The following is a 12,595-nucleotide window of genomic DNA, read 5'->3' as shown; positions in this document are numbered from 1 at the left end:
GAGTCATTATGTAGTTGTTTTAGTTTGTTTCTTTCACTTAGCATCATGCATTTCAGATTCACCCATATTGCTGTATATATCAGTTACTCCTTTTTATCGTTGAGTAGTATTCCATTATGTGATAAAACCAAATAAATAAATAAAACCAAAGTTTTATTTATCTGTTGAACAACAACAGGATGATTTTGGCAATTATGAGTAAAATCATGCTAAACATTTATACAGGTTTTTGTGCAAACATAAATTATCATTTCTCTTGGGTAAATATTTAGGAATAGGGTGCTGAAAAGATGATAACGAAATGTTTACTCTATAAGAAACTGCCAGACTGTTAATTTTTAAGTGTCTGTACCATTTTGCATTCCTGCCACATCTTCACCAACACTTGATTACTCACTTGTTTTTTGTTTGTTTAATTTTGTTTTGTTTTGTTTTGTTTTTAGCCAGTCTAGTACGTATGTGGTGGTTCTTTTTATGGTTTTAATTTGCATGTCAGTAGGTGAGTGAGAGTATTAGGTCTCTTAGCTAGTCACTTTGTGCTCTCTTGGTATTTGTAAAAAGAATACTTGCCTTAGAATATGAAGCCTCTATCCAGAGCTATAAATTAGAGCAATTGTTCTTAACAGGGACAACCCCTTCCCTCCAGAAATTTGGCACTATCTGGAAATATTTTTGGTTGTCTCAACTGGAGAGGGTGTGCTACTGGTATCTAGTAAGTAGAGGCCAGGGATGCTTCTAAACATCTTACAATATACAAGACACCTACTTCTCACCACCTCCCACAACCAAAGAATTATCTAGCCCAAAATGTCTATAATGAGAAACCCTGGGTTAGGCAACCAGCACATTAGATATTAAAGTCATACACTAGATTTCTCTGTATTAGGATGAGACATTAATTCAATCGAGTGATCATTGAAAGGTCTGTCAGGATGGAAAATTAATAGAGTTTCATTCCATCAATGTTGTGTTCACAACCCAGCAACTCTAAAAGTTCAGTTACATCTTTTCAATGTTTAACAATTTAGTCCAATGATAGTATTGGTTTGGGCTGTATTTGAAAGGATTTGTGTAACTCAGCTCTAGGTACAATTGGTATACATTAAATAATTATTAAATACCTAAATTAGTATAGGAAACTTGGAAACCTCTAAGAAGGTCATGTTGATTTGTCATTCATTGCTGAGACCAGTGTGTAGAAACTAATTTTTTCCCCTCAGTGTGCCTACTTTGGATTTCCATTTAGGTTTGGGACTTTTTGTTTTGTTTTGTTTTGCTTTGCTTTTATTTGAAGTACTTTCTCAGCCTTGTTTTCTTTAAACCCTAGGCATATTCTCATTTAGCTCACCGAAAAGAAAAGAAAAAAAATCCATGTTTCCAGACCAGATGATGTGTGTGTCTTTTTTTCAAGTCTGAGAAAAATTATTGTACCTCCCATTGCTGTACTGTACTCTTAAAGCAGGATTACAAAGCCCATTTCTTGAAAGTCACTGTCCAACTTTAAAATTCCCTCTAAATGATAGTACATTTTGTCAGCTTTTTTGGTTGCCTTTGACAAAATTATGTTCACTATAACCATGTAGTTGTCTAAATCCCTAGATATTGCTTTACATTTGCATTTCTCTAGAATCAGATAAATATTTGGCTGCTTCTTTTTTCTGTTAGAAAATAATTAATTTCCTTATTTCAGCATGGAGACTCAACAACAAAATTGGGCTGTGGGTTTTTGATGAGCTCAGTAATCTTCAAAGGACTTCTCTAAATGCATTTGCAGTTACAAGTAAGAGCATATGTTTCCAAGAATATGCAGAGTTCAGTGAGCCTTAAAATTTCTTTCCTTTCTTCTCAAAAGTCATTATTGTGACCAAGTTGGGTGTAAAATGGTGAATGTGGTCCTCTATATTTACCAGACTGCCCGTTAGAGGGCAGCAGTGTACAGATACAGCAGCTCGAAAACCAAATAGCACTAGATTTGGGGGCATGAGTCCTTTTTGAATTTTCTAAACACAATTGAATATATAATAATTTAGTAACTTTAACCCATAATTTGAATTTTTATATAGACTATCTGTACAACTAAAGGATAGCCTCAACTTTGAACTTTGTTTTAAAATAATTTTTAAATGCTTATTCTGAATTGTGTATGGATTTGGTTTATATTTCAAATTGCTTATGAAATGAAAAACACTGTTAATGACTAGTAGCTATATCTTTTCTTTAATAAGTGATTTCTATTCAAACTTTTATTGAGTACTATGGTTATTGTTAAAATATAAGTAGCTAGTGATATGGTGGGGATCTTGGGAGAAAAAGGTGGTTTTAGTTTTAGAGGTGTGGTGTCATGCCATAGAATATGCAGTGGATAAAACATTTTTCAAATGAATATACTCTAGACTTTTGGAAAAGAGCTTTCAGATTTATTATAGGAAAGTGTGTGTATATATGTGTGTGTGTTCTAAAGCTTTCCTGTAACAATTTGTTCTACCTTCACAAGAGCCTGATGAAGCAGGTACTATGTTAATATCTTCATTACAGATGAGGAAACTAGAGCACAAGTGGTAAATGAATTGAACCTGCACCAGGTCACACTACTAGTAAATGGCTAAGCTAGGATTTGACCTACATGGTCTGATGTCAGAGACCATGAACTAGAAATAGTTTGTTGTATTATCTTCTTCCACTGAATTGTCTAACCTTTCTTTCTCAAATTATAATGCCACCAGTTTCTGTCACATTTTCACACATAGTCCTATTTCTGGGCTTCTCTATTCCATTAGCCCTTTTAACCCTTTATTAATACCAGTTATCATACTTTTTTATAATATTTTTTATTGAGTTATAGTCATTTTACAATGTTGTGTCAGTTTCCATTGTAGAGCACAACTTTTCAGTTATAAGGGAACATATATATATTTATTGTCACAGTTTTTTCTCTGTGAGCTACCATAAGATCTTGTATATATTTCCCTTTGCTTTACGGTATAATCTTGTTTATCTGTTCCACATTTTGAAATCCCAATCTGTCCCTTCCCACCCCTCCACCCCCTTGGCAACCACAAGGTTGTATTCTGTGTCTATGAATCTGTTTCTGTTTTGTATTTATGGTTGTTTTTGTTTTTGTTTTTTAAGATTCCACATATGAGCGATCTCATACGGTATTTTTCTTTCTCTTTCTGGCTTACTTCACTTAGAATGACATTCTCCAGGAAAATCCATGTTGTTGCAAATGGCATTATGTTGTCAGGGTTTATGGCTGAATAGTATTCCATTGTATAAATATACCATCTCTTCTTTATCCAGTCATCTGTTGATGGATATTTAGGCTGTTTCCATGTCTTGGCTATTGTAAATAGTGCTGCTATGAACATTGGGGTGCAGGTGTCATTTTGAAGTAGGGTTCCTTCGGGATATATGCCCAGTAGCGGGATTCCTGGGTCCTATGGTAAGTCTATTCCTAGTCTTTTGAGGAATCTCCATAGGGTTTTCCACAGTGGCTGCACCAAACTGCATTCCCACCAGCAGTGTAGGAGGGTTCCCTTTTCTCCACAGCCTCTCCAGCATTTGTCATTTTTGGATTTTTGAATGATGGCCATTCTGACTGGTGTGAGGTGATATCTCATTGTAGTTTTGATTTGCATTTCTCTGATGATTAGTGATATTGAACATTTTTTCATGTGCCTATTGATCATTTGTATGTCTTCCTTGGAGAATTGCTTGTTTAGGTCTTCTGCCCATTTTTGGATTGGGTAGTTTGTTTTTTTCTTATTAAGTCGTATGAGCTGCTTATATATTCTGGAGATCAAGCCTTTGTCAGTTTCATTTGCAAAAATTTTTTCCCATTCCATAGATTGTCTTTTTGTTTTACTTATGGTTTCCTTTGCTGTGCAGAAGCTTGTAAGTTTCATTAGGTCCCATTTGTTTATTCTTGCTTTTATTTCTATTGCTTGGGTAGACTGTCCTAGGAGAACATTTTTGAGATGTATGTGAGATAATGTTTTGCCTGTATTTTCTTCTAGGAAGTTTATCGTATCTTGTCTTATGTTTGTCTTTGATCCATTTTGAAATTGTTTTTGTGTATGGTGTAAGGGAGTGTTCTAGCTTCATTGCTTTACATGCTGCTGTCCAGTTTTCCCAACACCATTTGCTGAAGAGACTGTCTTTATTCCATTGTATATTCTTGCCTCCTTTGTCCAAGATTAGTTGACCAAAAGTTTGTGGGTTCATTTCTGGGTTCTCTATTCTGTTCCATTGGTCCATATGTCTGTTTTTGTACCAGTACCATGCTGTCGTGATGACTATAGCTCTGTAGTATTGTCTGAAGCCTGGGAGAGTTATTCCTCCAGCCTCTTTCTTTTTCTTCAGTAATGCTTTGGCAATTCTAGGTCTTTGATGGTTCCATGTAAATTTTATTATGATTTGTTCTAGTTCTGTGAAATATGTCCTGGGTAATTGGATAGGGATTGCATTAAATCTGTAGATTGCCTTGGGCAGTGTGACCATTTTAACAATATTGATTCTTCCAATCCAAGAGCATGGGATATCTTTCCACTTTTTAAAGTCTTCTTTAATTTCCTTCATCAATGGTTTATCGTTTTCTGTGTGTAATTCTTTCACTTCCTTGGTTAGATTTACTCCTAGGTATTTTATTACTATGGGTGCTATTTTAAAGGGGATTGCTTCTTTACTTTCTTCTTATGTTGATTCATCGTTAGTGTAAAGAAATGCCACTGATTTTTGAACATTAATCTTGTAACCTGCTACGTTGCTGAATTCTTCAATCAGCTCTAGTAGTTTTTGTGTGGACCTTTTAGGGTTTTCTATATATGGTATCATGTCATCTGCTTATAGTGACACTTTTACCTCTTCTTTTCCAATTCGGACCCCTTTTATTTCTCTCTCTTGCCTGATTGCTGTGGCTAGGACTTCCAAGACTATGTTGAATAGGAGTGGTGATAGTGGGCAGCTCTGTCTTGTCTCAGATTTTAGTGGAAAGCCTTTGAGTTTTTCACCATTGAAAAACTCTGTAGGTTTGTCATATATAGCTTTTATTATGTTGAGATATGTTCCCTATATACCCACTTTGGTGAGTTTTTATCATAAATGGGTGTTGAATTTTAGCAAATGCTTTTTCTGCATCTGTTGAGATGATCATGTGGTTTTTGTCCTTTCTCTTGTTGATGTGATGTATTACATTGATTGATTTGCGTATGTTGAACCAGCCTTGTGTCCCTGGGATGAACCCCACTTGGTCATGATGTATAATCTTTTTTATGTGCTGTTGGATTCTATTTGCTGATATTTTGGTGAGGATTTTTGCATCTATGTTCATCAGTGATATTGGCCTATAATTCTGTTTTTTGATAGTGTCCTTGCCTGGTTTTGGTATCAGGGTAATGGTGGCTTCATAGAATGATTTTGGGAGTATCTCCTCCTTTTCAGTCTTCTGGAAGAGTTTGAGAAGGACTGATATGAGTTCTTCTTTGTATGTTTGGTAGAATTCCCTGGTGAAGCCATCCAGTCCTGGACTTTTATTTCTAGGGAGGTTTTTTTTAATTGCTAATTCAATTTCATTTCTAGGGACCTGTTTGTTCAAGTGGTCAGTTTCTTCTTGGTTCAATCTTGGTGGACTGTATGTTTCCAGAAATTTGTCCATGTCCTCTAGGTTATCCATTTTGGCTCCATATAGTTTTTCATAATGTTCTCATATGATATTCTGTATTTCTATGTTATTTGTTGTAATTTCTCCATTTTCCTTTCTTATTTTGCTTGTTTGTGCTCTTTTTTCTTCTTTGTGAGTTTGGCCAGAGGTTTGTCAATTTTATTTACTTTTTCAAAAACCCAGCTTTTGGTTTGATTTATTTTTTTCTATGTTTTTTTTAAATCTCTATTTTATTTATTTTCTCCCTGATCTTTTTTATTACCTTCCTTCTGCTGCCTTGGGGGGTTTTGCTGTTCTTTTTCTAATTCTTTTAGCTGGTGGGTTAGATTGTTTATTTGAGATTGTTCTTTTTTTGAGGAAGGCCTGTATCGCTGTAAACTTCCCTCTTAGCACTGCCTTTGCTGTGTCCCATAAATTTTGTGTGGTTGTGTTATCATACTGTTTTATATTAAAGGTTTATATAAGGTTTGTTATCTGGAAAGTTTGACTTCTCCATTTACTCTTCTTCCGAATTGCCTAAACTATTTTTGGACCTTTGTTCTTCCTTATAAAGTTTAGGATGAACTTGTCACATTACAGGATTTTGACTAGGAGCAGTCAGTATGTGTGTGTGGTGTATCCTTTGTCCCTAAACCACCTTAAGTCATTTTAGAAACAAGATAGAAGAGTATAAAGAAGAGAGAGAGAGAATATAGCTAGAAAAGATACCAGTATCACTGAGATTTATTTTCTACTTTTACTTTTCCATGTTTTAAAATTTATTTTAATGGGCGGAGGGTATAGCTCAGTGGTAAAGTGCATGCCTAGTATGCATGATGTGCTGGGTTCAGTCCCCAGTACCTACATTAAAACAAACAAACAAACAAACAATCCTAATTGCTACCCCCCAAAAAAAATTTTTTTAATGAATATTATTTACATCATGGGAAATATATTTAAAGTTTTAATATTTATTGTAAAGAAAATAAGTATAAATAGAAACAGAAATAGTGAAGAGTATACTTTAAATGATTTTTTGGATTCAGAACTCAAAATCCACTTGAATTACCTCCCCAGCCTGAAAGAAATATCTGCCTAATGAGTTCTAGATAATTGATACTGATAACTTTTAAGAAGAGGAGATATCTTAGATATTGTGCCTAAAAAACAGAGAAAAGCAAACATACTGCTTTTGGAAAAGGGCAATTTCAGAAACTCCAGACCAGCGAGGTTGATGTTAATCCAGGCATAATTTTAGAACTGTTTTTTTCAACATACAGTTTAGAAAGTGGTGATCGTGAAGACTTGGCATAGAAATTTGCTTATTTTTCCCTGTCTTTGCTAAAGCTATAACAGGAAAATATAAAGTGTGTATGAGGGCTGTTTTGGCAAGAACAAGTTGGTTTCACCTTCTCTGGAACATTTAAGAGAAGCGTAAGTACAGGCAGACCTCAGAGATATTGCAGGTTCAATTCCAGACCACCACAATAAAGCTAATGTCACAATAAAGTGAGTCACACAAATTTTTTGGTTTCCTATTGCATGTAAAAGTTGTGTTTACCCTATAATGTAGTTAAGTGTGCAATACCATTTATGTCTAAAAAAAAGTACATACCTTAATGTAAAAATAGTTTTTTGCTAAAAAATGCTAACCATTATTTGAACCTTCAGCAAGTCATAGTTTTTTTTTTACAATAGAAATGTCAAAGATCCCTGATCACAGCTCACTATACAAGTATAATAATAATGATGAAAAAGTTTTGAAATATTGTGAGAATTACCAAAACATGACATACATACACAAAGTGAGCAAATACTGTTGGAAAAATGGCACCAGTAGATGTGTTCAACACAGGGTTGCCACAAACCTTCAGTTTGTGGAAAACGCAGTATCTACAATGCACAGTAAAGTGAAGCACAATAAAATGAGATATGCCTGTATACACCTTAGGCAAAGTTATTTATCCAGAATCACAGAATGAGTAGAGCAAAAACTAGAGCCCAGGCTTTCTGACACTTAAAGTAGTGTTATTGCCATTGTGTTGCTGAGACATGCTGCCTGTATCATCTCCCGTGATCCAGCCTTTCCTTTATCTGGATCTGGGCCAAATAACCTAAAAGAATTGTGGGGAGCAGCTCTAGTAGATGATGCTAGTTGGCCTTTTTAAGTGTCCAGAGAATGTGTCGGGCAGTATTGGGCTTAACCTACAGCATGCATGACACAGTTTCAGGGGGAAAAAGAAATTTTCTTGTTGCAAAGGATGATAAATGCTGGAATTGGTCAAAAAATGGTTGCAAAGCAACCTTCTTTAGCGAACTTTATGAAAAGAATGGATTCCACTCTGCCTGTAGTATTTGAAATATAATTCTACTTAAGTAGGTGGCTGGATAAAAGTCCATACCAACCCTAAGGGTCTGTGAAAGTATTAGCTGACACATTTAATTCAAACATTACAATCCTAATATGTGTTCACCATTGTGTCCCACTTATCGGGATATGGTAGGAAGTAGTCTAGGGTGCCTACTAGGTGTCAGGCACTTTCTCGATGCAGTACGTACACAGCAAGGCATAAAAAATGTTTTTTAATTGGCCAAAATGTCCATCCTCACAGAGCTTCATTTTAATGAGAGATAGACAATAAAAAAAATAAATGGAATTTATAGTATGTGAGAAGGTGATAAGTGCTAAAGAGGAAAATATAATAAGGGGGATAGGGACTGTGTTGAAGGCTATAAGTTTTGATAGGGTGGCCCCCAAAAAGGTACCATTTGATCAAAGAAATGAAGGAATGGAGAGAAGATGCTACACAAATTGGTGGGGGGGACAGGCATTCCAGGCCGAGGGAGCAGTTATGGGCTAAGGCCTTGAGGCAGGAACAAGAAGTCCTGTGTAGGAGCAGGAGCAGAATGAATGAAGGAAACAGTAGTAGGATACAGTCATATAAAGAAGCTAGATCTTGTAAATTATTGTAACAGCTTTGGGTTTTGCTCTGAATGAGGTGAAGAGCTACTTGAATAAACAGAGTAGTTAAGTAATGATTTGACATACTTTTAACTAGGTCACTCTGTCTGCACAGAGTTAAGAATAGAGTGAGGGTGGGAGCAAGGTTGGAAGCAGGGAGACCAGTTAGAAGACTGTTGTTCTGTAGTAGTATGAGACATGTTGGCTTGAATCAAGGTGGTGTTGAAAAGTGGTCAGGTTATAAATGTTTTTTAAAGGCAAAATCCAAAAGGTTTGCAAAGGAATGATAATTGGGTGTGAGAGAAAGGCTTTAAGGATTACTCTAAGCTCTTCACCTGAATGATTGGAAAAACAAATATGGCACTTTCTGAAGTGGGGAAGACTGTGGAAAGCAGATTTGGAGGAGGTGAATATTAAGTGCTCCGTTTTGGACATATATTTAAGATGGTTATTTTAATTCCATATGAGAATACTATGTGCAGGTGGTTGAATATATGGGTATAGAGTTAAGGAGGAAGCTTAGTTGGAGATAAAATTTTGTGAAATGGTATTTTTGTGGTTTAAAAATAGAGACTGGAGGTTATCGCTAAGAAGGTAAATGTAAATAGCAAAGAGTCCTCTGGTCTGAGCCCTAGGATATTCTCATAGCTAAGAGGTTACGAAAATGAAAAATAGACAAAGATGTAGCAAGAAGACCTAGAAAGCAAGTGAAGAAAGTGTTCATTGAAGAGGAAAAAGAATGACTGGCTGTATCAGACGTTGCTGAAGGATCATATAAGTAAGATCTGAATGTATGTACAATCACTCATGTCTGATTACTATTTCTGCCCCTCTGGCCAACCATCTGCCATTGTTATTTTAACTTTTGAATAATTTTACCTATGTTTGATATTACAGGAGAATCCAAACCCTCATATGGCATTCCAGAAAGTTCCACGACCAACAGAAGGATCCCACTTGCGAGTTCATATTCTTCCTTTCCCAAAGATTAATGAAACTCGGGTACAGGAATTAATACAGGAAAATCTTGCTAAGAACCAGAATGCTCCTCCTGCTTCACGAGTGGAAAAGAAATGTGTTGTGCCTGCAGGTCCACCTGTTGGTATGTATTTGTCTGTTTATTTTAAAAGTAAACCTCCTATCAAGATATCAGACACAAAAACAAAAATGCATAACTTAAGGAATTTTCACAAAGTGAACAAATTCATGTAACCAGAATCAGCATTATCAATACGCAGAAGCACTGTTCCAGTCACTGCCTCTCACGAGGGTAACCATTAATTAACCTGACTACTGCCACTATAGAACCTTCTTTTAAAAATAAAAACTATATTGAGATATAATATAATTCACATACTGTAAAAGTCACACTTGTGAAGTATACAATTCAGTGGTTTTTAGTATATTCAGAGTTGTGCAGCCATTTTCACTGTCTAATTTCAGAACATTTTCATTACCCCAAGTAGAAACACATTCCCACTAGCAGTCACTTCCCATTTCCCCTCCAAAACCACTCCTTTCCCAGCTTTAGGCAGTAATCTACTTTCTGTCTTTGTAGATTTGCCTATTCTAGACATTTTATATAAATAAATGGAATCATACAGTATTTGATCTTTTGTGATTGGCTTCTTTCATTTGGCATATTTTCAAAGTTCGTCCATGTAGCATGTATCAGTACTTCTTTGCTTTTTATGGCTGAATAATACTCCATTGTATGGGTATATATCACATTTTGTTACCCATTCATCAGTTGATGGACACTTGGATTGTTTCTACTTTTTGGCTACTGTTGATAGCACTGCTGTGAGCATTCATGTATGAGTTTTTGTGCGGACATGTTTTTAGTTCTCTCTGGTATATATTAGGTGTGGAATTGTCAGGCCATACAGTAAGTCTGTATTTAATGTTTTAAGGAACTGCCACACTGTTTCCCAAAGCAGTTGCACCATTTTACATTCCCACCAGCAGTGTATGGGCATTCTGATTTCTTCACATTCACTTACTTGATGTAGAGTATCTTTTTGTGTGCCTCTTGACCATATTTGTATCTTCCCTGGAAAAGTGTCTGTCTATTCAGATCCTTTGCCCATTTTTAAGTTGAGCTGTTAGTCTTTTTGTTTAAGAATTGTCCTTATATTCTGTATACCTGTCCCTTATCAGATACATGATTTGCAAATATTTTTCCCATTCTGTGGGTTATCTTTCTTTACTGATTTTTATCTCTCTTATTCTTTTTTTTTTTTTTTTTTTTTTTTTTGGTGGGAGGAAGGTAGTTAGGTTATTTATTTTCAGAGGAGGTACTGGGGATTGAACCCAGGACCTCATGCATGCTAAGCATGCACTCTACCACTCGAGCTATACCCTCCTCCCCTATCTCTCTTATTCTTTATCTCTTGAGGGAGATGTGTTAAAGTCTCCCATAATAAGTAGAATTGCCTGTTTCTCACTTCACTGTTCATCTTTTCTTTATGTATTTTGAAATTGATTTATTGGACACAGATATATTTACAAATAGTGTAGCATCCTGGTGATTGATCTCTATCATTACGGAACGTCCCTCTTTGTGTCTACTTATGCTTCTTGCTGTAAGATGAACTTTGAGGTTTATATAGCTATACTAGCCCTCCTTTAGTTAGTGTTTATCTTTTTTTATCCTTTTATTTTCAAACTCTGGATCCTTATATTTAAGATATGCCTCTTGTAAGCAACATGTGGGTTTTTTTAACCAGTTTGACTATCTTAATGTATTACTTGCATTTATCTCATTTATGTAACTATAGTTACTGATAGAGTAATGGCTTTAATGTAATTTGCTGGGTTTTTTTCTGTTTGATCCTTCTGATTTACATTTTCCCCTGCTTCCTTACCCTCTTTTGGATTAATGAACTATTTTTTAATTTATCATTTATCTCTGTTAACTTGTTATTTATGTCTGTTTACTGTTCTTTTAGAGGTTTATTATGCTAGGGACTATAGCATACATCCACTTTTGTAGGTTCAGCTTTCACCAGAAACTTTGTTGGTCAACTTGGCCGTCTGCCAGAATCCAATTCAGATTCCCAGCCTCTTGTCTGTACCCAGTATTGGCAGATCTCTTAAGGGAAAAGTGGATGTGCATGTTAAGTTAGTTCTCTGATCTTTTCTTTTTTCTGGAATTATAAGTCTTCTAATCTTTGTGCTTCTGTAGCACTCTGATATATTTAAATAGATAGCTTTGCATTTTATCTGACTTTCATAATGTTCTTGGTGAAAGTTTTAGTTTGCTACATACTGTCCCATCGTACCTGGAAGTGAGTGTAATTTTATTATTAACAGATTATATTATTTAAATTATTTATGTAGTAATGTTAATAATTTTTGTATTCTTAACATGTATGTTGTATGGTAATGTTAATGTTATTTATTGTTTATTATTTATTTAGTAGTATTAATTTGCCATTATTTTCCTAAGAATTAACAGCTTTTACTTAAGCGTTGATTGTACTTTCACATAGAGAAGAGAATGGAGAAGTAGACATGTTAAAGGGTAGTTATTTTTGGAAGGATTTGTTCATGTAACTTTACTATTTAATATTTTTATAGTATTTAATATAAAGCTGGTTGAAAGCTTTCTTTAAATACCCACATGAATAGATGAGAAGTTTTTTTAAAATACAATTTGCTTGGATTGTAACCTTGTCTCTATATTATTTTTATATAATCTCTTTACTTTCTTCACGTGCAGTGAACATCAGATTCTTTCTTTAAATGCATGTGGAATGTCTCATTGTAATCAGTCAGAGAGGTACACATGACTCAGTATTTGGCCCTGCGTGCACTTCCTGTAAAACCTAAAGGAATGAATGAATGAATGATGAATGCAGGGACCTCTGTTCAACTTTCTAGTTCATTTGGGTTGATTAGAATCAGGATTTCCCTTGTTTTATAATTATCATATAATTTATATGATACCCATATATAATGTGAGTGTGGAATTGCTCTGTCTCCTTAAAAGG

At 35.1% G+C, this 12,595-nt stretch overlaps 1 protein-coding gene across 2 annotated transcripts in view; it reads left to right on the top strand.

Moving 5' to 3' along the window:
• Positions 1-12,595, top strand: part of SBF2 (SET binding factor 2) — a 393,567-nt gene that overhangs the window by 236,623 nt on the left and 144,349 nt on the right. For both annotated transcript variants that reach the window (XM_031681212.2, XM_031681211.2), the window contains exon 14: positions 9,498-9,702. In XM_031681212.2, coding sequence (XP_031537072.2) covers positions 9,498-9,702 — 205 coding nt within the window. The remainder of the gene's footprint in view (positions 1-9,497; positions 9,703-12,595) is intronic.

The sequence above is a fragment of the Vicugna pacos genome, chromosome 10 (genome assembly GCF_048564905.1).
Source record: "Vicugna pacos chromosome 10, VicPac4, whole genome shotgun sequence".
Taxonomy (NCBI): Eukaryota; Metazoa; Chordata; class Mammalia; order Artiodactyla; family Camelidae; genus Vicugna; species Vicugna pacos.
The sequence above is the reverse complement of the archived record's forward strand: the minus strand, read 5'-3'. Positions and strand labels throughout refer to the sequence as shown.